The sequence below is a fragment of the Phocoena sinus genome, chromosome 2 (assembly GCF_008692025.1).
Source record: "Phocoena sinus isolate mPhoSin1 chromosome 2, mPhoSin1.pri, whole genome shotgun sequence".
Lineage (NCBI taxonomy): Eukaryota > Metazoa > Chordata > Mammalia > Artiodactyla > Phocoenidae > Phocoena > Phocoena sinus.
Window position 1 is genome coordinate 613,195 of NC_045764.1, and position 27,070 is coordinate 640,264.

The window sequence follows — 27,070 nt, forward strand, 5'->3', positions numbered from 1 at the left end:
ATACACTAGCAGTGGACAATCAAAAAGGGAACGAAGAAAACAATTCCATTTACAATAGCATCAAAGAGAATAAAATACTTAGGAATAATTTAACCAAGGAGTCAAAAGACTTATACACTGAAAACTATAAACCATTGCTGAAAGAAGTTAAAGAAGACACAAACAAATGGAAAAACTTTCCATGTTCATGGATTAGAAGATAATATTGTTAAGATGACAGTGTTACACAAAGGAATCTACAGATTCAATACAATCCCTATCAAAATCTCAATGGTGTTTTTTGTGGAAATGGTAAAACCAAGCCTAAAATTCCTATAGAAAATCAAGGCACCCCAAATAACCAAAAGATTCTTGAAAAAACAAGGACAAAGTTTGAGGACTCACTTTGATTTTAAAACTAGTACAAAGCTATAGTAATCAAAACAGTATGGGACTGGTATACAGATAGACATACAGACCAATGGAACAGAATTGAGAGCCCAAGAATAAACCTTGAAATCTATGGTCAGTTGATTTTTAACAAGGATGACAAGACCATTCAGTGGGGAAAGAACAGTGTCTTCAACAAACGGTGCTGGGAAAACTGAACATCCATGTGCAAAGGAATGAAGGTTGTCCCTTACACCATATACAAAACCTAACTCAAGATGAATCAAAGACCTAAACTTGAGAGGACTAAAACTAAAAAATTCTTAGTGGAAAACTTAAGGGCAAATCTTTATTACCTTGGATTTAGCAATGGTTCCTTAAATAAGATACCAAAAGCACAGGTAACAAAAGAAAAAATATATTAATTAGACTTTATCAAAATTTAAAATGTTTGTATACCAAAGGACACTATCAAGATGAGTAAAAAGATAACTCATAGAATAGGGGGAAATATTTGCAAATCTTCTACCTGATAAGGAATTAATACCCCCAATATATAAAGAACTCTGGCTCAACAAGACAATTTAATTTTTTTAATGGACGAAGGACTTGAGTAGACATTACTTCAAAGAAGATATACAAATGACCAATAAACACATGAAAATATGTTCAACATCACTAATTATTAGGGAAATACAAATCAAAACCACAATACAACACCATGTTCACACTTATTAGGATGTCTATAATAAACACAAACATACACAGAAAATATCAAGTGTTGGTGAGGATGTGAAGAAACTGGAATCTTCATACATTGCATTGGGAATGTAAAATGGTTCAGCTGCTGCGGAAACAGCTTGGAAGTTCCCTCAAAAGTTAAACGTGGAATTACCCCCATATGACTGAGAAATGCCACCCGGACGTGTACACCCAAAAGAATTGAAAACAGGGACTCAAACAGATATTTGTACACCAATATTCATAATATTTTTCACAATAAACAAAGGTGGAAAAACCCAGTGTCCATCAACAGATGAACAGATGAAGAAAATTTGGTATATACATATATGGAATATCATTCAGCCATAGAAAGAAATGAAGTTCGGATACGGGCACGTCACGGATGAACCTTGAAAACATTACGGTACGTGAAATAGGCCAAAACAAAAGGACAGAATATTGTATGAGTCCACTTAGATGAAATACCTAGAATAGGTAAATTCGTGGAGACAGAAAGTAGATTAGAGGTTACCAAGAGCTGGAGGAGGAGGAATGAAGAGTTACTGCTCAGTTTCAGATGACGAAAAAGGTTTGGAAATAGTAGTAACGGTTGCACAACTTTGTGAATGTACTTCATGCTACTGAATGATACATTTAAAACGGTTAACATGGCACATTTTATGTACATATGTACTTCAGTGCAACAACAACGGAAAACTGGGGTCCAGGAAACAAGTGATCAAACGCCAGGAAACAAAAGGAATTCACAAAAAGATGACAAAGTGCCAGGATGAGAGCGACAGCAGTCTGACAAGAAAACGGGGCGCTCCACAAGCAGCAGCATCAGAAAGACGATGGACCTGATCAGTGAGCCCTGTGGGCTCTGTGGAATTGCCCTCAGCCTGAGGATCAGCCCGGAGCATAAGGGAACCACACTCGTGTTCCCTGCATATCATTTCTTACCTACATCAGCTTCAAGCAAAATTTTTTTCACAAAATATTACATTGACTGATTTCTTTGTCCAGCACTATTTCACAAACCATGGGAGACAAAAAAGCCCAGTTCTTATACACACGCAGTTGACACACTTATTAAGACAATCCAACTAGGTAGCAGTCATGGGATTACCAGAAAGGATAAAAATAATCAAAACGTCTAGGCTTCATTAACAGACCTGAGTCCCTTGTTCTTAGTGTAATTAATTCAAAACGGAAAATGAAAAAGTCCTATTTAGAAAGCACTTTGAAATATTACACCTGTCACCTAAAGAAAACCAGAAACATTCTTAAATTGCTACATTTACAGTATTTATTGCTTTATATTGTGGGAAACACTCCAATAATTGAAAGTACTGTCCAAAACAAGGCAGAATTACTCTCCAATTTTTGTTATAGAAAGTTGTAGCCAAAAAGTAGAATGCTATGAGAGTTCAAAAGAGACTGTAAAACTTACCTGTTGAGACATATTTTCGGAAAATATTGCTGATTTTTCTCTTAAAAGTGTGACAAGGTCTTTATAAATTTCTCCTTTTCTCTCATAATTAATTTCCCCCTCATCATCTGTTTTGCCCTTTGGAAGAAAAAGTTTGGTGCTATAATTAATGGATGAGCGATGTAAGAACCTGACCAATACATCACAACCCAAGCACAAGTATTGTTTTCTTCTCTAAAGGATCCATGCGGTAGTCTTTGTACACGAAATGTACAGGCACACCCTTCCCTCTTAATGTTACCTATTCATTCATTCATTCGTTCGTTCGTTCATTCATTCATTCGTTCGTTCGTAAGACTTTACCAAGTGCCCCCTAGATGCACAGGGCACGCTGCTGTCCAGCAGAGACCTGAAAGCTCCCTTCCCACTTCTCTCCTGTGAAAATGCATTATGACTTCAAGAGCTTTTGATGAAGTCATAGAAGGCCTGGAGGTTAGAATGTCACCACATAAAGGGCTGTGTTTCTGTTGGTCTCACCCTACCCCTGCTGCGTGTGGAGCGAGATTGCTATGGGCTCATTTTCTAGAGGTGGGACCTCTATGTGACCACCTGTCCCTCCACCTCAGCCTCTGTCTCTCCTCTTCTCTCTTTCCGTTCCTCATTTCACTTTGCTTTCCTACTATTACTCTTCCTTCACCCTGTATGTGTGTGTATTTGCACATACATATACACAAAAAAACTGTAGTGTTACATGTATAACTGTATATATATGTAAAACATACAGATACATGTAAACTGTCATGTGTTATACATTTTCTTATAACGACTGAACAGCTTCAGATCCTTGTCTTTCATTCTTTAACCTGAGAGAAACACTCAGATGTTTCCATGTCAAATAAAGGTGTATGTGCGTCAATAGCCTTTTACAGAAACAAAGGCTCCTTGCCCCACTCTGGAAGGCCCAAGAGAAGCATTCCTTTTTTCTCTAAGCTCTTATTTTCCGGTTAGAGATTTCGCTTTTCTAAAGCATCAAAGCAAACCAAAAGCAAATCATAGTTAGGCTGTCGGGCTCCTCTGTGCAGAAATAAGCCCAGGACTTATGGGACAAGCACGAAAGGCAGGTCGGAAGACAAGCCCCGCCGCCGAGAACACGGCCGCATGTCGAGAGCAGCCCAGGCCAAGGCTCCAACGGCACCCTGCGATAGCTGGGTCCCCATTAAGGATCTGGAGCCTCCCTGCAGAATTCTGCTGCGAGCCCCAGTTTTACATGGAAGACAGCAAGAGCCAGGTTTTCAGAGGAAGCTGAGCTCCTTCTAGCCAAGTTCAGTCAGCAGACGTGAGGCTCAGTGTCAAGGTTTTAATCCAGAGGATCCAGAAGGCCATGCATGTGCCGACTCTCTCAGGTCGAGGCCCACCGCCCACACTCTGCTTTGCGACCCTCGGGCCGGGAGCCTGCAAAGCTGTGTTTCTCCGCTGCCAGGCCGGCTGAGTCTCGGGCAGCAGGCGGGGAGAGGCCGGCAGAGGGAGGCCAGCGGGGGGAGAGGCCAGCGGGGAGGCTGGACGAGGCAGAAGGGACATGCTCCCTCCCACGTCCTGTCAGAGCCACCTAGCAACGGCCCCCCACCCGGCAGTGGCAGTTGCTCCCAGTAGCCACAGTTGGTTCTAATTTCCTCTGGAAGAACCCAGAGGCCCAGAACCAGGCTCACCGTGACCCCTCAGATACCCCACTAACACCCCGGGCCACCGTCAGAGGCCCAGGCCAGGCTCTGCCCCAGCCTGCCCCAGCGCCTGCACCACCAACACTAAGTGGGCGCTGCTTACTTCTCAGGGCTCCGGGGCCGGTTCCATGCAGACTCCTGGGCTCCGAGGGGACCAGCACGGCCTGGAGGTGACCATTCTCCAGACGTGTGAACCCACGCAAGCGGGGTCCGCGCCTCAGGGGTCTGAGTCTCCCAGTCTGCGCGGGCCCTGCCCGGAGCCGCTTAGGCCCCAGACTGAGGAGGCCCCAACTCCGGGGGCACGTCCTCCAGGCTCCCGCATGTGGGTCCCCTCCCTGCTCTTTCGTCTGTCCCCTCAACTCTTCCAACTGCTTCCGCGTTACCTCGGTGCTCCTTTATCGACTTGTCTTTCCTTAAATACTTGTGTCATTAATCAGCACACTGATTATGTTAAAGAGGCTGTAGTTAGTGGAACGGGTCACTTTGAAGGCCATTTCCTAGAATACTGACTTAAGGACCTGCAAAGGGACACAGAGACAGCAAACACACAGCAAAGGGATCTGCATGAATCCCACAGAACATACTTCATCTTCTGTGGTTTTGGGATTCAGTCCTGGAGACATGCCTGCACTGACGGAGACCAAAGTCAATACGGTTTTTAAAAAATTACTTACACCATTTAAGAACACTCCTTCTCTGCTACAAGTAATGCACAAAGTTTCCGCATCATGTGGTTTCACCAGCACGTAACAAATTTCCCCTTGAATTTGTCTCCAAGGCGGGGCTCGACATCCATTTGAAAATTCGTAATCTGAAACCAATTATCAATTAAAAGGAGCTCCTTAACCTCAACTTGTAAAATAGGTTGGCTTCAAAAAAATAGGATTGAAATTTTAAGTTTTCATTTCTTAAACATTTAATGTAGCTACTGAAGCATTTTGAAAATATAATTATGAAAATATATATAATATAAAATGAACCTGAGGTGTACTCGATAGATTCCAAGACTGTCTTTTCTCCCTTTCCTGAGAATCGTTTAAGCAGCTCTACATCATTCTTAACAGTCCCTGGATTTAATCGTATTTCTCTGAAATGAATGTTTAGAAAGTCATTTTAAATGCTTTAAAACAGAATCTACAGAAAACAACATGAAAACATTTCATTATATCAGGGGGAATATCTTTTTTTGTAATTCAAATATCAGTTAAATTATACAACAACAAAATTACAGTGAATTTTAACCAGGTTACAGTGTTATAACACTGTCAAAACATCAAAGAATCAGTGATTCGCGTTGAATGCAACATTAAATATACTCATTTCAATATTCACTTCATTTCTTAATGATAATTCCAAAGTACTAGAAAAGACTAGACAAATGAACAAGTTTTAAACTTGATAAACTACACAGTAATTGCATTATAATTTTTAAATTTATCTAATAGTTTAAGAGACCTTGAAAATAACAAGACCACTTAATGTCTTCAGAATTAGATGAAACTCCACTACAATGTTTTAGCCATGTTAACTGAAAACTGTACTGTTTAGAATTAGAAATCTTCATGCAGTAACTAAAATTTTATTCCAAAAAATGTAATGTTAAATCAATAGCAACCACTTCCAAACTTTATTTTTCTTGTGTCTTTTCCCTAAAGCTCTGAAAGTACTTTTTATAACCAATTTTTAGAGGCTTCTTTTTGAAAAAAAAGACTCACAAGGAAATATTTTTCAGAGAACGATTGAGTAGGTGCAGATCCAGCTGCTTGAGTAGCAGGGCAATCTTCATCTTAATCTCACTTTCAGGATCATCATCTTTGGCAATTTTATCAAGAATGGTTACTACAGATGAGTCTTCATTTATTTCCTTTATCATATTATAATCCAAGCCCAGGATTTTTGCTATGGGGTTTCTGTTTGCTGACCAAAAAAGTGAATTAAAAAAAATTATCTTTTTGTCTTCTATTGCAAGACAAACAAAGTGGAGCCCACTCAAATGTGTTTCTTTCATTAAGCTTTCTCTGATTGACCCAATTTGAATTAATCTCTACTTCTCAGATTTTACTGTACTTAGGAACTTTCTCACACCTCTTGAGATGTTTACTTGTACTATAATATCATCTCTATATGCTATCACCCTAATAGGACAGAAGCTAAGAGGTCTATTTTTTTTTAAGTTGACTGTGGGGCATTATTCAGAAGAGGCATTCAATCAATACATTCAGAATTGATTTGAAGATAGAGAAATACTGGTCTCCTTAGAAGAATGATCACTAGAACCGTTTGTGTGTGTGTGTGTGTTTGTGCGTGTGTGTGTGTGTACACCAGTGAACAGTATTCACAAATGCTTTCTCTCCAAAATAGCATGTTTTTCTCAGTCTACAGATCTACTGCCAATCTCTTCCACCTGTCTGAACTGCTTATATTTTCAATGTCTTTTGACATTAGTTGGGAAGACGAATCTAACCAGTATTCACGTACATGCCAAAATCACAGTGAAAATTCTAAATACCAACTTGTGATCAAGGCTGAAAGTTGAACCTAGAGATGCTGAAAACAGAATTTAATAAAGGCCAAAAAATTATATGGTTGAAAATGAGGGAGAAAGGGGCAGAACTGTGTTTAGAAAGGAGGAATTCAACTCAGGTGAAAATCTATATGCATTTGGATGGGTTGGGGGATGCCTATGGGACTAATTCAGAAAGTCTGACCTGATGGGAAGCACGGCGACAGCACTAACTTTCCCACAGGACGCAGACTACCAGCAGGACAGTCTTGCGGGGAGCAAGGGAAGGAGGCCTGGGAACCAACCACTTAGTGAGCATCTCCACTCACCACCTTACGGCTGTCATCTCTAACGATTATGAAGATACTAGGTGAATTCTGGGGAAAGACACAAAGCTGACTTCCAAACTGCCAGGTACCACGCAATTTGGGCCAAAAACGAAGAGCTGTACCTCGAGCTCTTACAGAAAGGGCAAAATGCAGCAAAGGGTACATACTTAGCCAGATGGGGCACACGACACTCTATGGATTAAGTTTACATATTAAGTTGAATTTAACGAACAACCATGCGTCTATTGACTCTTCTTAAATTCACTCTTATTCTCAGGATTTCATCCCTCTCAGAAAAGTAGCTTTGATGTACAAGGAGAGAAGTCAAGATGTAAAAAGAAGCTGCTGTTTTAAAGTTCACATCTTAAAGAAAAAGGACTAACTTTCCACCTCACAGCCCCGGGCAGTGGCAAAGAATGATGAGAGACAGATGAGGGACCTTATGCCTGGGACACACTGGTCACACGATTCCAAAGAAGCAGAACACATATATGACATAATTACCTATTGTCAGGTGTTTCTACTCGTAAGAAATACTTAGAGCCCAATTATAGCAGGTGATCAATCACGTTCTTTTTTGCATGTTAGACGATTAGACAATAATAAGAACGTTATATAACTTTAGTGAAGAGGAAAAATACTTCCCACTGAATGAATGTAACTATTCACAGAAAGCTGTGTATTTCCACAACGCAAAGGGCTGAGACAAAAGGCAGGTGAGATTATTATGGGCTGTATGCTAAAGCAAGAGGCTACATTCATTTTAAAGGAAACAAATCACCATCCATCACAGCAGAATGCAAGATGAGTGGGTGGATTCTGGTGCTGGCCCTGGACATCTGTTTTTTCCCCGACATGAACCTTAAAGGCATCAGGTCTTTCCAGGAGCTAAGAAGGCTCTCTTTAAACGACATACTAAAATTAGAAATCTCGAAGCTTACTAATGGTAAAGCATTAGGCTTCTCATTTAAAGTAGAAATCTGATATGAGCATAACATTTCAGCCAAAATAAATCAACGACATTTTTAAATCAAGAAATCAAGTTGAACGTAGTACTTTTTACCTTTTAGGTTAGAGAACTTTTTTCAAGAGACTGTAAGGAATGATTCCCTCCCCCGCCCCCAAGATTAAGTTTCTGAAAGTGCAAATCACAGACTGGAGTGTAAATATCACCTTCAATACATGCTTGTGCTTCCTTCAGCTTTGTATCTGTGGCAATATGTAACACACGTGACAGCTGCCCAAAGCTCCTAATTTTGATCTGTGGTACAGAGAGAAATAGCAAAGGCTGTGCATTGTTATCCGCTTCTTCTGACTCGACTGTTGTTTCACTAAAAAATGGAAAAAAAAATTGTTTTCTGAAAGCTTAAGGTTAACCTGGAGGCCAGGAGAAGTTAAATTTAAGACATTTCAACAAATTATTTCCATGTCTCATGATAAAGCACAGAGAATATAATAAATACCTCTTGTTAGAAAGTCATCTATTTTCCCACTTTCATCCACACTCAGGCCCTTAAATCCCCAGACTTATTAGCAACGTGATATACCCAGGAAGAAAATTTTTAAACAATTTCTTGAATACCTATGTGAACTCAATCACAGTTTTGGGGTTTGTTTTTCTAATAATGCATTGGACATGTTTTCAAAAATCACTGGTTCTACAGAACCTTTCATGTTTTGTGGATTTCTAATGTTATTTAATTTATAAAATTTTTATACCACAGTAATTAGTGGTGAGGAATTTTCTTGGCTACTCTGTTTACGAGCAAAAAAGCTATGGAAAAAGACAAACTAGGTCCCCTCAGTGGATTATTTTCCCACTCCAGACCTCCAATTTGGTTTACTTTAGGATAACAAGCAATCTTTCTAACTAGGCTTTTTCCTGATCAGAAATTATTAGCTCTCCTAGATTGGTGTTTCTGGCCATTTTAACTTTTTTAGGTTGGCATTTCTAAAAGACTAAGATGTTTTTATGGCAGTGATACATCTCTAGATTTCTACCACTTACAACATTACCTAAACTGCATAGCTTTTCACTGCATACTGATATCTCTGGCAAAACTGTCCACATCTTAAGACCTGATATTTTAAATTGTAACACAGATAAATAGCTGTGAAATGTTGACACTCAAGACAATCTACTACTATTTCATAAATGAAGGAGCAAAATGTTTTTAGACTTGCCAGGGACGTGCATCGTTTACAAAATGTATACTTTCCCAGGAATAAAGCTTTTGGAAGAACGCCCTAAGGATCGAGGAGCTTTCTTAGAGGTCTGCTCTGGGGCTGGCCGCTGGTGCTGAGCGGAGGAGGAAAGGACGGAGACACAGGCAGACTGAATGCCCACAGGACCAAGCTCCTGAACTTGAGAAGGTGAAACTCCTGGGGAGACCAGGATAACGGCAGGGCACAGGACATTCTCGTTGCTTCTGCCAGCGGAAGCCTGCAGCTGAACAGACAGCTAAAACGCCAGTGATGGAGAGGACTGTCGAAAAGCAGCCTCCCGTTTCAGGCTCACGGTCTGCTGGCGCTGAGGAAAGAGCTCTTTGGAAGAAAACTGCTGTAGCCACCTCGATAAGGTTAAGCAGAATGAAAGAAAGAATAAATGAAATCCACCGACCTGATCAAGAGACTTTTAAACTGGAACTGCAGGAGGGAGCTAAAAATACTCAGCTTATGCTATAGAGAGCAAGAAAAAAGGTCTGATTTATTTAATCCCCAATGTCAGGTTCCACGTCCAGAACATAGTAATTACTCCACAAATAAGTCTATAGGTGAGAAACCATGTAGCAATGCTCAGGGATAACCCAGAGTTCAATAACAGAACTTTGGGCCACTGACCTTTATACTGTGACCTTGAAATTTTACCAAAATACGATAATTATTGTCTCATAAAACAATACCACGTTAAGGCTGGAGATCATGTAATTCAGCCTTAGTGATACTGATCAGAAAACTAAGGACCAAAAAGGTATGAACTGTGTGTGAAGTGTGCATCACTAGACGAGGAGCCCTTGCTCAGGCGTCCTCGTCTCAGCCACACAGAACTCGTACCGGCATATAACTTGGTCCCGACTCATGTACATAACTGAGACACAGCAGACTGCGGTTCACAACTGACATACAGCGATATTAAAGCAGACGTGATTCAAAAAGCATAGTTCTCCCAAAGGAGAGAACAGGTACCAACATTTTCACAAAGCAATTCTGAACGCTCACCCAAGCTACATTCTAGAGACTCAAGCGCCTCAGTTCTGTGCACCCCCCGCACATGGCGTCACCACTGAGCGGTGTCACTTGTCCTTAATTTACAGTGGCTTGGGCTTCATTCTGAGGTGTTTTAGGAAGATTGCTAATCTCATCCTGTGTGACAAGAACAAAAGCAATTGGAAATGGTAATAAGAGACCTATGACTTCCATTAAAATGAAAGTAGAGACATTTTCCCCTCAAAATCGAACGTGGAGAGGTGATACTACAGGACGAGCCGCTGCACATGGGGAATGAGTCTAAAGGAAACGAGTGAATCCGGCCACGCGTAAAGTCCTGTGCTTATCTAGTCAATTAATAACCATCCGCACAGAAGAAGGTGGCGGGTGCAACGTACAACCTCCTCGTTGTGTGACTGAAGGATGGGTTTCAACGTGAGATGCGATGAGCCTAAATCAGAAGAAGGCTGATCACAACTGCGCTGACGGCTACAGAGAGTGCGTCTGGAGATGCACAACATCTGCGGAGAAGTGAGGCCACAAGTATAAACACAGCCCCCAAAATATCTGCGGAGATCAACAAAAATTGTATCAGTATAGATACAATTGACTTGTTTTGGAACAAGAGGACTGAGGGAATGTATATCCCCAAGAAGAATCTGCCTCTATTCTAAGACATGCAAGGATATTACTGTTTGGTAGCAATGCGTCCAGAGACTCTAGGCTTAAATTCCTCACGATGACTTGGCTATCCACACGGACTTACAGACATGAGTCCTGGCTAGTGGGTCCCCCACTTTAAATACATGAGTAAATGTGTTCTAAGGTTCAAGAGCTGAGCAAGAAGAGTGCACATGAACCGAAGGGGGAAGCATGAGGCGGTGGGGCTGTTTCACAACACGCTCTTCTCGCCTTTGAGGGCACCCCGGGTTTACCTCACTTCTTTTTTTTTTTTTTTTTTTTTTTTTGCGATACACGGGCCTCTCACTGTTGTGGCCTCTCCCGTTGCGGAGCACAGGCTCCGGACGTGCAGGCTCAGCGGCCATGGCTCACGGGCACAGCCGCTCTGCGGCATGTGGGATCCTCCCGGACCGGGGCACGAACCCGTGTCCCCTGCATCGGCAGGCGGACTCTCAACCACTGTGCCACCAGGGAAGCCCTACCTCACTTCTTATGTTGCTGGATGTAGCAGACACCAAGTGGCTATGGGTTGCTGACAGTTCCTTGGGGTATGGTCAAGACCTGGATATGAAAGCATCTGGTATTCTCCATTATTACCAAAATCTCAGCTGTATCTTTTGCCTTCTTCGGGGCAGTCAGTGCCTACCTGGTTTTCATCGAGACACACAGACACATTCCTTCCTATGCAACAAGCGCTGCTATCACACCCCTCTCATCCCTTCCAGCATCAAAGGTATCATCAACACAGGTCAGAAACAAGAATGACGGATAGAAAAGTTGGCCTACGGAAAAGCTGCATGGCAAATTTGACAGAAGGAAGACAATCAAGGGGTAGTTGGTTCAGAATATACATGGTGTCAAAATGTCAAAACATCCTGCTTGAGGGAACACTGTATCTAGAGACTGTATGCAGAGATACAAAAATAGAAATAAAGCAAAGAAAACTGGACAGGGATAGAGAAATAGTGATACATTATATGTATGTCAGCCCCCCTAACTAGGGCACAGATGTGATCACGTCTGCACTCGTACACAAAATTAGCACAGAGGCAAGATACAACAACAATCTTGGCATCTCTTCTGACATTTGCTTTAAATCCATCTTTGCACCAAGTAGTTCACATGTTTTTAATTGATTTTACAGATGAGTTCATCTTTCAAAACTTAGAAAAAACAATGTGCGATGCTACACTGAACTTAGGTGGGAGCAACGAAGCACTTTGGGAGAAAGTGACCATAAGCACCGTTAAAAATATGATTAAAAAAAAGATTTCAGAAAATTCAGAGAGAAAATAGATCATGATACCAGAACTAAAGAGCTTTTGAAATACAGTTCAAGAATGGTTTTACAGTTCTAAAAATTAAACTCTGAGTTTATTCTCACAAATAATCCCAAAGGGAAAAAATGGAAAAGGCATCTAGAGGAAACTTTGGCTAGTTAGAGAGCTGTTTTTGAAAAGATCAGACTTTAAAAGTTCACAGGCGGGCTTCCCTGGTGGCGCAGTGGTTGGGAGTCCGCCTGCCGATGCAGGGGACGCGGGTTCGTGCCCCGGTCCGGGAAGATCCCACATGCCGTGGAGCGGCTGGGCCCGTGAGCCATGGCCGCTGAGCCTGCGCGTCCGGAGCCTGTGCTCCGCAACGGGAGAAGCCACAACAGTGAGAGGCCTGCGTACCGCAAAAAAAAAAAAGTTCATAGGCAAAACCAAAGAGGGACAGAGATACAGAAAAGAGGATCAGAATGCCTGGAGTGACACATAAACTGAGGATGTGACCAAAAAAAGTATATATGAATTTATATAAATTTATCATCTACAATTGTAACTTATACTTATATATCAATAGTTCATATAAGTATAATATAGTTATATAAACGTATGTAATTTACATAAGATATATATTTAGCTATGTTCAAAAGACATAAACTGGTAGCCCATTGTTTGAGGTGGAGATAGGATTTTTTGTTTTAAATCTCAGATTTGGAAAGTTCTCATTTGAGGACAATGCTAATTGTTAGGAAGTTTCTCCCTTATGTTAAGCAAAATGTACCACTCTCCCTCTGCCACCCCATAGATTTTACAGATTTAAATATCAGAAGGGATTTTGTCTATAACTGAGATCACAAAATCAATGCCTAGTGGCATCTGGCAGTTCATAGGAGTGGAAAGACCAGTCACAAAGCAACAGCAAACGTTGGGAGTGTGGTGACCTGGAGAACACATCCCCTGTGGAAAGAAAATTCAAATTTAAAAATTAGTGTGTTGGCCAAACAAAATATCCTCAGATTCCACCCGAGCGCCTCCGGTTTTCTGAGATTTCTGAGATTCACAGAGGTTAAGCGACTTGCCCCAAACCTACAACCAATCAATAAAAAACGTGCAACTGAAGACATTAAACTCTAGAAGCAATTCACTGGCTTACCTGACAACATAACCCGGTCCAAAGGCTGAGGGGTCCAAATTGGTTTTCCATTCCAGTGGTTCTACAAAAACATAGTTTGCCTCTTGGGGATGTTTCCAGATAAAACTCTCCACAAACAAAATAATTTCCTTCAGTATCGCCTCATTGAGAGGGGTAGTTTCCAGGGCCCTAGCCCCATGCCCCGCAGCCGTCCACTGCGCGGACCTTGTCAGTGCCGCGCCCATGGGATCCCACGATGCTCAGACCCGAGCTCAGCGCGCACACTGCGTCAAGGCAGAGAGAGAGACAATAGCGTCCACCTTTCCCCCGGAACATTTCTCATTTTCAAGATTTTAAGCTAGCACTTACCCAACCCGCATTCTGCTTATTCATCTCAGAGGTGGATTTTTTAAATTATCCAGTTGCTCTTCAATTCAATAAACAGTCAACTTTCCCTGAACCAGAGCTAAGAGAAACTGACGAGGACGTAAGGATTTTCCAGTATCTGCCTGCCCTGGAATGAAGAACTTCTTTCTCATTTTCCTGGGCCTACGGGAGAGAAGTCAAATAGCTGGGCAGAAATTGGAAACAGGAAAGTCCAGGAGCGAAACAAAAAGAATTGCAGCAGGTTGGCATCAAGGCCTTTGATTTGCAGCTCTGCTGGGGCCAGAGGTGAAGTGAGCAATGCTCTTTTGAGCTGGATCACACATTGTTTAGAATCATGCTATTCAAATGACTTCTGTTATTCTTTGTCATCATCATACATCTGCATCAGTGCAATGATGGCTGATGAAAATGATCCTGAGAGCACTGGATGTCCCCCAAGTGCCTTCTGAATTCATAAGAAACAGAATAAAAACATTAAGTGACATAGAATTTTAATTTTTTTCTGAAAATTGGTAAAGCGCATATTGACCCTATTAATCGAAATATTTGAGCAGTTCAAATGCCGTACTCCCTGCCCATATATCCTGCCCAGAATATTTTATTGTAATTCATAACTCTTAAGAGCAAATGTGAGAACAAATGAGAATCTCTTTAGCCTGTTTATCTAGATTACCAAGAGTCTAGCATTAAAATGTAAAACAGAAACTGAAATAAATTTTACTTTAGCTAAATAGAAATTAGCCTTTAAAAGAAGATATTTGAAAAGATAACATTATCTGTAAACTTAAATAAGAGCCAAGCTAATAAATAAGTTCTGACATTAATACATAATGGACATTTAAGACTTTTTTTTCAGATAATCTATACTTGTTTATTTTCTCATTTGTAATAACACTGATCATTAAAACCTTTCTTCTGGAATATTAGAGAATGGTTAAAAAAGTTAAATAAAGAATGTAATTAGCTTCCCCCTCGACCCATCATTATTACAAAAGCTCAGTACCAATATTCTACAGAAATGATTTGGAGATTTTACTTTCCATCCTGTATTAAATCTTGAAATACAGTAACAGGGACGTCTAGATCAGAGGTCCTCAGATGGGCAGTACTGGCTGCTGAGAAGCAGAGGAGACACACTGGACAGATGTTTCATTATCAAAATGATAAGAATGGAACACTGTTAGCATTTAGTGATGAGGACCTAGAATGCCAGATGTCCTGCAATGTGCAGGACAGTCCCCCAGAAGGAAGAATTATGCTGCAATCTCCAGCATCTAGTACGTAAACACTTCAGATAATTAATACCTGAGCCTACAACCTATCACTATTTTACAAATAATCATGAAGGATTTTTTCACAGTTTTAATATGCACTGAATTTTCCAGAATTTAAACTATTATATAAATCAAAGGACAGTTGTATAGACTTCATATTACACAGAACTTTACCAAGAGGTCAGCAGTTGGTAAAATCATGTCATTGACTGAAATGTTAGTCACACAATTTTAAGTTTCAGTGACACGTCTGTATTTGGAGCTACTGCATACACAGTAATTCTATGTAAGGCTAGAGCAACTGATTACTTCATTATATATTCTGAGCATATATATATATATATATATATATATATATACTTGAGCATTTACATGCTGATACTTTATTTCAATTATCTTCCTTTATTTTATATTTAGAGCACCATTGAGATTTAAAACTATGATTTTGATTTCAGAAGAGTAAAGTGGGCATTACAAACTATTTGTTATAAAAAGCAAGTATTGGATCAGATAAGGTTGAGAACAACATATATATATATACACATACATATGTACATATATATATCTGAAAAAGTGTTAGTGAAATAAAATGTATACCAAAAAATGTACGAATTTGTTGTGTGCAGTCGTTTTAGTATTTCAGTGTTTTGTTTCTGCTAGATTCTGAACACATAAGCAGGTACTGATGTTTATGTGTGACACTCCTGAGTTTCCCAGTATCAGGAGAAAAAATGCAAATAGATTTATCTTATATGGAAAGGCTCAGGAGGACAGTTCTATTTGTTTTTAATGTTAAGTACAAACTTGTTTTGGTTTATAAAGCTGAATTGTATGCATCATTTCCTTCTTGCACCTTTTAAAAGAAAAATGTGAAATCACGTAAGGCTGTGGCAGTCAACATGCCATAGAGTAACTTCCTGGAAGACACTTACAAAGGAGCTACGACAGGCAAAAAGTCTTTTCATCATGATACATTTTTCTAAGAATGTGTGTAACATATTTGACTCTATTCAAATTGTTTTTCTGAGTCTAATAAACCAGGAGCTGCGGCAATGGTCAGGCTTGATTTAAGAATAAGGCCTAAGAAAATCTTTGGGAGCCTATGAGCATCCAGAAAGCAAGTACAATATTATTTGAATATTATTCGAAAAATAAAAAGTGGAACAAAATCCCAAAGAAGAGAAGACCATGTATAAAAGATCTTTAAAAAAAAAAAAAAAAAAAAGACTTTGGAGGCCCAACTGACTGAGTTTTTAAAAGAAAAAATAGGTGGTCTTGTATTTTTTTTCTTCTTAAGTATGAGAAATTTCTAATGGCCTCTTAATTTACCAAGAGAACCAAAGCTACAGCATTTATTCCACTAATTCCAGTGATGTTCCAAAATGGTCAGTATAACTCGGGTGAAAATTCAAAAACTAACATTTTTTATCAAGACAGGCTGATGGGACGTTTCCACCCAGTGCCAATCCATGAGTTCTTAGGGCCTGAGAAACATGGTTACAATGAACACATGGGCATACATAGTACATATCTTTGAATTAATTGAAGATTTTAAAGTTTAACAATTACAGGGAAAAAAGTTTTACTGCATGTGTTTGTTGCCATAAATTGAGAATCACTTTACACTCATGTTCTCTACTCATCCAATGGATACAACAATTTTTCTTTTTTAAGGGTCCGTTGCAAGCCTCCAGGATCATTAATAACATGAAACCCATTCGTGAATAATTTCTGTAACACTTGAGCAGAAGCAAAACCAAATTCTTTATGAGACTACACGAATAAAGGCGTCCACCCTAAGACCCAGAACCGTGGCTGGTGAAGCGGGTTAGGAGACAGTGCCTACCCTGGCATCCCGAGAACGAGGAAGCTAGGCGGTGAGACCTACAGAAAAATCAAGTTTCCGAACTGCCCGGAACCGAGCCTTGAATCCAGGCAAACTCAGCCCGCGTGAAGACACGTGATGACGGCAGCAAGCGGCCCCCTGACTGGCGGAACGCGCCGGAGCGGGAGGCTGGCTTACCGGGCTGAGCGGGGAGGGGAAGCGGGAGGGCGGCAGCGAGCACGGCGCCGGGACTGAGGCAGAGCTGCAAACGCGGAGGGGGAAGGGACGGGGGACGAGGGTGCGGCCCGTCCGGGCGGGCGCGCGGGGCGCAGCGGCGGAGCGGGGGGCCCGGGAAGGAGCAGGGTGTCCGCGGGGAGGCAGGGCGGGACGGGCGCGGGAGAGACACGGGGAGGGGGCGCATCTGGGGCCCGAGGAGAGAAGGGGAAGCCGGGGAGAGGGCCAGAAGCGGGGCCCGAGCGCGTCTCCCGTTTCTCCACCCACGCGGACGGCGGCAAAGACACCGGCGCCCGCGGGCCGCACTCGCCCGCGGGCTTCACTCACCCGCAGCGCCCGGCTCGGCGCCCGCACCGCGCCCCACGCTCTGCCCGCGCGCCCGCCGGTTGCTAGGACGCCGGGTAAACAAGGCGCCGGGCCGCGCGCCGCGGCCCGCCCCCAGCCCGCCCGCGCGCCCCCGCCCGCGCCGCCCTGGAAACACGCTCGGTCCTCCTCCTCCCCTCCCCCTCCTCCATCCCCTCCCTCCCCCTCCTTCCCTCCCCCTCCTGGAGGGCTATTCCCCGCTCTGGCCACCAGGTAGGAAACGTTCACCTTCCCTAAAGCACAGTGAGAGGTTTTAGCAGAAACTTCAGGGCAGAACCAGTAGCAAATGGAAAATAGTCGTTAGAAACACCGTTTTGCTTCCCCACAGGCTTCCAGACAGGAGTCCTGTAGCGTTCCGGGAGGGCTTCTGTGTACCTGAAAGCTTCACTGGGTTCTCAAAAATAGCACAAGGCCTCTCACAGGATATTTGAGGTGCACATTTTTCTCTCCAGAAGGCAAATAAGCTAGAATTTTCGAACACTCACTGGAAAAGCAGAAACTGCTCTTGTATACTCTAGTCCAGAGAACTGAAATGAAGTGAGAACACTTTCCCCGTGTTTTTTTGTTTTCTTTGTTTTGTTTTTTTTTTTGCGGTACGCGGGCCTCTCACTGTTGTGGCCTCTCCCGTTGCGGAGCACAGGCTCCGGACGCGCAGGCTCAGCGGCCATGGCTCACGGGCCCAGCCGCTCCGCGGCATGTGGGATCTTCCCGGACCGGGGCACGAACCCACGTCCCCTGCATCGGCAGGTGGACCCTCAACCACTGCGCCACCAGGGAAGCCCTCCCCGTGTTTTTAAATGCCTTTTTTAAATGTGGGTTCAGATGACCTTGATCCCACCAGTAGACACTCTACCAACAAGAGACCAACCTTGAAAAGCCAGAGGGGAACGAGGGAGTGGGAAAAAAGAAAATATTTGGTGGGGAAAAAAGAGAGAGGGAATGAGCAGTGTACTGCCTTGGGGGTTGGAGTGTTTGGGGACAGTGCTGGACAACCCAGCGGGGAGAGTGTTCAGGAACTAGAACTGGGTTGTTTTTCCTTAAAGCCAGGGAGGCAGATGTGTGAGGATGTTAGGTGTCGCATGTCAGGGTAGTAGGCTGTCCCTGCTCAAAAACAGAGCCTTTCTGCAGACACATAAAGAAACAAGATCGATTTGACCTTTGTTTGGGGTTTTCTTCTCTTCTTGAGAGTGTGAAAGTTGTTAGGAGTGGAATCATTTTGCCCGAAGGGGACTCTACCTCCAGAGAACCCTAGAGTTGCGAACACCAGAAAGAAAGATTCCGTGCCAATAGGTATAAAGGGCCCGTTCAAAAAAAAAAAAAAAAGTAGAGAGATTACCCTCGAAGACAGTCACAGCATCCTAACTGTAGAGTTGATGCATGTCACAAACTGGTGAAGGTAAACAAGCTGGTGAGGGTCCACCTTTCAGAGGCATTCTGGAGTGGTCCTGGAAGCAGGGAAACTTCTTTGGGTACTTTATTTCACTTGTGCATTTTAATCAGCTGTATAATATGAGAGAGCGTTTACTGGGCTCTATGTAGAAACTGGCCAGAGATCTACAAAGTTCTGGACAATTGACCTTGGTTTGCAAAGGAGGGAAAAGCCAGCACCAACCAAGATCTGAGCATTTGTGTCCTCATGTGCCAAATTCATGCCAAGGGGCAGAATCTCCCATTGCTTAATCTGATTGCAAAATTGGAATTTACTGGAATTTATTAACCTTGAGATTTTCCAAGAAAAAAAGCTTCTAATAATACTTAAATTTGTAGAATTCCCAGCTGGCTTCTTCCAGTTTTTTCTTGCCATGTGGAAGCACTGACGTGGCTATCTCTCAGCTCTCAGTTTAACTGACCACTTCTCAGAGTGCTGACCACCCCACCGAAAGAAGCCTCCCAGGAGGACTTAACTAGTCTTTGTCTCTTTGCCTTTCCCCTACCACTGCAGTGAGCACCATGAAATAGGGACCTTTTCCGTCTCCTTCAAGTCTGTACCCCTAAGAGCTAGAAGAGAGATTGACCCGCGGAAAGAGCACAATTGATGAATCATCTGGTCAAAGACGGCTGGCTACCTGATGTTCTTTGTTGAACCAGGCGCCGGAAAGGTGAGGCCCACGTCTCCCTGGACACAACTGATGAACCAGTTTGATGATTCTGAGTGGCTGTGTTATGGGAAAGAGCCTTCAACACAGAGAGCACCCAGCCGTTTGCTGAAGCAGAGGTCTCTCCCCGCACTGCCTGCAGCTAGAACATGACCCAGTTCTGTCCAGTGTCCTTTAGAGAAGGTCTGCCACGGGCAGCTGAGACAGGTTTGAACATGTTCGACTCCCCCCCGCCCCCCACCTTCTGCCAGCCGAATGTGCTCTCTGTGAGACCAGCCACCCTGGCTCAGGGCAGCTCAGCGCCCTTGGGGCACAGCAGATGAGGCAGGGTGCTGTGGCAGTATTTGCTCCAGTTGCCTAACAAGAGAAGCACACCGTCTCACAGCTCTAGAAGCTAGAAGTCCAAACACAAGGTGTCAGCAGCGTCCGTTCCTTCTGGGGCTGTGAGGGAAGGATCTGTTCCAGGCCTCTCCTGGCTTGTGATGGACATCTTCATGATCATGGGATGTCCTCCCCATATACCTGTCTCTGTGTGTAAATGTCCCCCTTTTCTAAAGACAACCGTCATATTGGACTATCCTCATTAGCTCATTTTAATTTGCATTACCTCTGTAAGACCCTCTCTCCTCCGAGGTTGCATTCTGGGGAACTGGGACTTCAGCATACGAATGGGAGTGGGGGACACAATAGTAAACATAACATTCTGTAAACGGGGGGCTCAGTGGGTTTCAAGGGCCCATTCATCGGGGTTAGAGTGAGGCCCAGGGGTGTGAGGCAGCCAACAGGAGCATTTACAGGCCATAACCAGGAGAAGGTGACAGGCAAGGTTGGTCTGAGTGTCCGATACCTCAATCAGGAAAGGACTGACAGTGGAGAACACCATGAATCAGGGAAGTACAATCGCTATATTGTGTGATCATGGAGTTAAGTCTCTTTATGGGACAAGATTGCCTCTTAATGGAATTTTTCAGGAGATTTCAACAGAATTCTGATAGGAAAATTTGCACGAGGTCTGATGAAGTCCTAACGGCCCAATTCCCCAGGTCCAACCTTTCCTTACAGATCAAGACAAACAAAGAAGTCCAGCCTCAGAGGCCTTCTCAGTGATACGCTATGGACCAAGACCATGTTCAGGAGTGAAATGGCTCTTTCTTTTTAGATTCTAACTTCCTAGATATTCATTTATTTGATAAGTGCTTTTTTGGATACTGGTATGTGCTAGGCAGTCCGTTGGCAGAACTGGGTTTTCCGATTGGAGTACTGGCAAAAAAAAAAGGAGTCCATTAAACTCTGTTGAAAATCCCTGGAATAGAAGGAAGGCCAGTGGCGGGGAGCACAGGAAGCAGAGAGAGAGAAGAGGATGGTGAGTCGGGCAGGATGGCAGATGGGAGGGCCTTGAAGCCATGACAGAGTCCGATTTTATTCCAGAAGCAAACGAAAGTTATTGGAGGATTTTAAGGAGGGCGTGGCAGGATCTGATTCATGTTGCTAAGACGCTATCCTGGCTATTAAGGTGCAAAAGTAGAAGCAGAGAGACTGTTACTAAGCCACCGTGCGTCAGGTCCCTAAGGAAATCGAGTCCAACATGGAGAAATGCCTGTGAGACAAGTACTGGGGACTCTTTCCAGGGGAGTAAAGGCAGCAGGACTGGACCAGAGGAAGGCTGAATTGCAGTCCAGTTACCACAGCCCCAGGGAGAGCTCTGGGTCTGGGGGGTCCTACAGAGTTTTCCCATATTGAGGAGAGGGCTCTGGGGGGTGCTTTATATCTCGTTATCTTTATATCTTTCTCCCCCCACAGCTGAATCTTTATTTAGTTGATAACCTCCATTACACACTAAGTTAATCTTTTCTTCTTCCCGTGTTACTGACAGATAATTGACATGCACCACTGTGTAAGTTTAAGGTGTACCACGTAATGAGCTTACATACATCATGAAGTGATTGTCACAAGTTATCACAGTAAGTCTATTGTCACAATAAGTTTAGTGAACATTCATGATCTCATATAGATTCAAAATTGTAAAAATAGAGAAAATTTTTTCCTTGTGATGAGAACACTTAGGGTTTACTCTTTCATATGTAACCTACAGCCATGTTAATTGTATTTATCATGTTGTACATTACATCCCTAGCAATTATGTGTCATAACTGGAAGTCTGTACCTTTTGAGCCCCTCCATCCAACCCCCCTCCCCCCGACACCCACCTCTGTTAATCACAAATCTGATCTCTTTTTCTATGAGTTTGCTTGTTTGTTTTTGAAGTATAATTGGCCTACAACACTATGTAAGTTCCTGGTACACAACATAGAGATTTGATATTTCTGTGCTTTTCAAACTGATAACTATAGCTACGACATGTCACTGTACAAAGATATTACATATTAATCTTGAACTATATTTCCCACATTGTACTTGCACACCCATGACTCGTTTATTTTGCATCTGGAATTTTGTGCCTCTGAATCTCCCTCACCTATTTCTTTCCTCCTCTCACCTTGCTCCCCTCTGGCAACCACCTGTTTGTTCTCTGTATCTGTAACTCTCTGTTGTGTTATGTTTGTCCATTTGTTTTGTTTTTTAGAGTCCACATATAAGTGAAATCATAAGTATTTGTCTTTCTCTGACGTGTTTCAGCATAATACCCTCTAGGTCCATCCATGTTGCTGCAAATGGCAAGATTTCATTTTTTTTATGGCTGAGTAATATTCTATTGTGTGTGTGGTATATATACATCTTCTTTATCCATTCACCTATTGATGGGCATTTAGGTTCCTTCCATATCTTGGCTATATTGTTGATAATTCTACAGAGAACACAGGCATGCATATTAGTGTTTTCGTTTTCTTCAGATAAATATCTAGGAATGGAACTGCTGGATCGTAGAAGTCTATTTTTAGTTTTTTAAGGAGCCTCCATACTGTTCTCCACAGTGGCTGCACCAATTTACATTCCCACCAAAAGTGCACAAGGGTTCCCTTTTCCCCACATCTTCACCACACTTGTTATTTGTTGTCTTTTTGGTAATAGACGTTCTGACAGGTGTGAAGTGGTATCTCATTGTGGACTTGCTTTGCATTTTCCTGATGATTAGTGATGTTGAGCATCTTTTCGTGTGCCTGTTGGCCATCTGTATGCCTTCTTTGGAAAAATGTCTATTCAGGTCCTCTGCTCATCTTTTCATTAGGTTGTTTGTTTTTTTGATGTCGAGTTGTATGAGTTCTTTGCATATTTTGGATATTAACTTCTTATCAGATATATCATTTGCAAATATCACCTCCCATTCAGTAGGTGGCCTTTTCATGTTGTTGATAGTTTCCTTTACTGTGCAAAAGCTTTTTAGTTCGATGTAGTCCCATTTGTTTAATGTTGCTTTTGTGTCCCTTGCCTGAGGAGACAGATTCAAAAAAATTTTGCAGACTGATGTCAAAGTTTTCTTCTAGAAACTGCCTATGTTTTCTTCTAGAAGATTTATGGTTTCAGGTCTTAACATTTAAATCTTTAATCCATTTTGAATTTATTTTTGTGTGAGAGTATAGTCCAGTTTGATTCTTTCCCATGTAGCTGTCCAGTTTTCCCAGCACCACTTATTGAAGAGACTGTCTTTTCCTCATTGTATATCCTTGCCTCCTTCATCATAGATTAATTGCCCAGATAAGTGTGGGTTCATTTCTGAATAGATTCTTGGGACTCTATTCTGTTCCATTGATCTGTGTGTCTTTTTTTGTGCCAGCACCACGTTGTTTTGATTACTGTAGCTTTCTTTGTAGTATAGTTGGAAATCAGGGAGTGTGATACCTCCAGCTTTGTTCTTCTTTCTCAAGATTGTTTTGGCTATTCAGGATCTTTTATGTTTCCATACAGATTTTAGAATTATTTGCTCTAGTTCTGTGAAAAATGCCATTGATATTTTGATGGGGATTGCATTAAATCTGTAGATTTCCTTGGGTAGTATGGTCATTTTAACAATATTAATTCTTCCAGTTCAGGAACACAGTATAATTTTCCATCTGTTTGGGTCATCTTAAATTTCTTTCATCAGCGTTTTATAGTTTTCTGTGTGCAAGTCTTTTACCCCTGCAGGTAGGTTTATTCCTAGGTATCTTATTCTTTTTGATGTGATGGTAACTGAGATTGTTTTCTTAATTTTTCTTTTTGATAGTTTGTCATTAGTGTATAGAAATGCAACAGATTTCTGTATATTAATTTTATATCCTGCAACTTTACGGAATTTGTCGATGAGTTCTAGTAGTTTTTGGTGCTGTCTTTAGGATTTTCTATGTATAGTATTATGTCATTTGCAAACAGTAACAGTTTTACTTCTTGCTTTCCAATTTGGATTCCTTTTATTTCTTTTTCTTCTCTGATTGCCATGGCTAGGACTTCCAATACTATGTTGAATAAAAGTGGTGAGAGTGGGCATCCTTGGCTTGTTCCTGATCTTAGAGGAAATGCTTTCAGCTTTTCACCATTGAGTATGACGTTAGCAATGGGCTTGGCTTATATGGCCTTTGTTATGTTGAGATATGTTCCCTCTATACCCACTTTCTGGAGAGTTTTAATCACAGATGGATGTTGAATTTTGTTGAAAGCTTTTTCTGCATCTATTGAGATGATCATATGGTTTTATTCTTCAAATTGTTAATATGGTGTATCACATTGATAGATTTGCAGATATTGAACCATCCTTGCATCCTTGGGATAAATCCCACTTGATGATGGTGTATAATCTTTTTAATGTATTGTTGAGTTTGGTTGCTAATACTTTGCTGAGGATTTTTGCACCTATTTACCTATATTGGCCTGTAATTTCTATTTTTGTGATACCATTGTCTGGTTTTGGTATCAGGATGATACTGGCCTCACAGAATAAGCTTGGTCAGCTTCTTGTTTGTACTTTGTCTTCACTATTTCCTTTCTGTAGTCTCAGTCTAGCCCTTTTGGTGAGAAAGGAGAGTGAAAGAAGAAGAAGTAAAAGGACAAGGAATCTTCTAAATTGTCTGCCCTGTCATAAACTACCTTTGCATTCATCGCATTAAGCCTAATCTGGCTCATTCTCTTGTGAATGTTTTTCCTTAGAATTTCAAAAATCTTGCAGTGTTGGTGGCCCTTCCCACTGTATTTTGCTCCATCCCAAAACAGCCTTCTTCCTTCTGACTACATTCCTGGGAATCTACAGTTCATACATTTACTTTCTGCTGAGGTCTTATAGCTGCCATCCCACCTCCTCCAACCCCCAGTGTATTTTTCACCCACAGCCAAAATCTGGCCCATGGAAAGCACTCACACATTATTTGCTCAGCAAACTCTACAGCACAGGTCAGTCCTATCGCAATGGGTGCTTTCCTCCACTTTGCTGCCAGAGCCACTCTAGTCTGCCTGTCTCTCAGCCCCCAGGCTCGCCCACCATCTCCTCCCCTCCTCACAACTGCACAGGATAAAGGACACATATTAAGCTCTCTGAGCAGTCTCCTTAAAGTCCTTCTTCTTCCTTCCTTCTGAACTGAGGTTGGGGGGCAGGTGAGTAGAAAAAAGATGGCTAGCACAGCTCTCTCCAAAAAGCTCTTCCCTGGAAATCCACTCATTTCCCTTCTATAACTTCAATATGGGTGAGTCAGGAAATTGACTTTCCAGTTATAACCTTTACAGTTTTACATGTCAGCCTAGTGCCTTACTCTGGAATAAATTGTCTACTGTATCTTGAATCCCAATGTCTTGAATTAGTGAAACAATTTTAACATATTATTTCTTAGGTATATGTACAAATTGTGGATGATTTCAGAGCAAATCAATGATATACATTTGCCTTAGAAAGTGAATGGATGGGGAAGAATTATTAGTGTTTTCATTTATCTTCTGATGTGTTACAATGAGCCTATGTTCCTATAGTAAACGATTAGGACTGTGTAAGAAACAATAGACATAGAACATATGAGTAATTTATATATATATATAGATTATTCAAAATTAGGCCATATATCAAAGGTCATTTCATATGCATTAATCAAAATGATTTTGATTCTAAAGTAAAAGTGGTGTAGAATTGCCTTAAACATTTTGATTTGAAGGAAACACAGAAGAGTTTTCTCAGGTCTTTATCTCGTATATACATGTAGTGCAATTGATTGTCCTTTTGACTGGAAGATTTGAGTGAAAAGGTAATCAAAATGACAGAATCTCAAACTGAATTTGGGGAGCACTGAGGCAGGCATGTTGTGTGCTTCATTTCTGTATAAATGAAAAAATAAAAAATAAACCCATAGAGGTACATTCTCTTACCAGTTTGAGCCACACCTATAGAAATGATAAAAACTGGCCTACAGGGTTAATTAAACCTGTATGCTACATCACTAAAATGACAGTGGGGAAAGAGAATGGGAGGGAAGATGAAATGGGTGAAACAAGTCAACAAAATGTGGGTAATAGAAAACAGAAGGGTTGAAATGGCTTAGCCGAGAAGAGAAAGCTGAAACCTAAAAGCTTGAAGGGATCAAAGCCAATAAAAATAAAACATTTGCAGAAAAATAGACCCTGGAAAGACTCAGAACTTGGAGGCATCTCTAAAGGTGAAGAATAGACTGAAAACAGGAAAAGAGCTTGAAAGCCTTGTTCACGGAGGAGCTGGACTTACAAACCTTTTCCCCGACAGAGAGGTTTATCAGTCAGGGCGCCAGGAGCAGCTGAAAACACTGTACGGAAATCACGGAACTAAGTAGATATGGGCTCCCAGAATGCTGACCATCCCCGCCGCCCCCTCTCCTTGACCCTTCCTCGCACTGGCAACCCGACTTCCATCTTCAGTCAGAAGATCTGACACTGACCAGCATGAATGCAAAGATCTACAGGTGCTGACGTGTGAGAGTTCTTCCAGTCAAATAGGTGTTGGAAGAGGGGACGTGTATGGGTAGCAGGGGGCAGGAGTGGTGGCAACAGAATTATACCCTCTACTTCCAGAATAAAGAGTCAGCAATAATCTCTAAAAAGAAAAACCAAGCCATAGCAGTTTAAGCATGGCATTTAGATATTTGGAAATGTTGAGCAATACCAAAGACAAGTAAGAGACTTGCCCATCACTGTGATTTTTTTTTTTTTTTAATTAATTTATTTATTTAGGCTGCATTGGGTCTTTGTTGCTGCGTGCGGGCTTTCTCTAGTTGTGGCAAGTGGGGGCTATTCTTTATTGTAGGTTGCAGAGCATGGGCTCCAGTAGTTGTGGCTCACGGGCTCTAGAGCGCAGGCTCAGTAGTCGTGGCTCATGGGCTCAGTCGCTCCGTTGCATGTGGGATCTTCCCGGACCAGGGCTCGAACCCCTGTCCCCTGCATTGGCAAGCGGATTCTCAACCACTGCGCCACCAGAGAAGTCCCCATCACTGTGATTTTTAAGAAAAGAAAAAAAAAAACAGGATCCAATCAACTTCTCAAGAAAAACCAGGGCCAACCACCTTGTAGGAAGGCTGTGCTCCATCATCCAGGCCTGGCTAATCATACACAGACTTAAGAGACCCAGTCCTGATGATCTCAGACATTGGAGA

The 27,070-nt window shown here is 42.1% G+C and overlaps 1 protein-coding gene across 10 annotated transcripts in view; it reads right to left on the minus strand.

The window, feature by feature from the left end:
• ARMC4 (armadillo repeat containing 4) overlaps nucleotides 1-17,528 on the minus strand; it is a 207,887-nt gene extending 190,359 nt beyond the window's left edge. Inside the window, exons 1-9 of one of the 10 annotated variants that reach the window (XM_032621224.1) lie at nucleotides 17,407-17,457; nucleotides 13,729-14,191; nucleotides 13,381-13,643; nucleotides 10,294-10,437; nucleotides 8,248-8,405; nucleotides 5,958-6,159; nucleotides 5,223-5,329; nucleotides 4,917-5,053; nucleotides 2,546-2,662 (exon numbers count right to left, since the gene is read on the minus strand). In XM_032621224.1, coding sequence (XP_032477115.1) covers nucleotides 2,546-2,662; nucleotides 4,917-5,053; nucleotides 5,223-5,329; nucleotides 5,958-6,115 — 519 coding nt within the window. In that variant the 5' untranslated portion in view covers nucleotides 6,116-6,159; nucleotides 8,248-8,405; nucleotides 10,294-10,437; ... (1 more) ...; nucleotides 13,729-14,191; nucleotides 17,407-17,457. Of the gene's footprint in view, nucleotides 1-2,545; nucleotides 2,663-4,345; nucleotides 4,761-4,916; nucleotides 5,054-5,222; nucleotides 5,330-5,957; nucleotides 6,160-8,247; nucleotides 8,406-9,694; nucleotides 9,754-10,293; nucleotides 11,201-13,380; nucleotides 13,644-13,728; nucleotides 14,192-16,866; nucleotides 17,039-17,406 lie in introns of those variants that run through there. The other 9 variants (XM_032621216.1, XM_032621217.1, XM_032621223.1 and 6 more) reach the window with 9 other exon arrangements.
• Nucleotides 17,529-27,070: the final 9,542 nt, after the last annotated feature.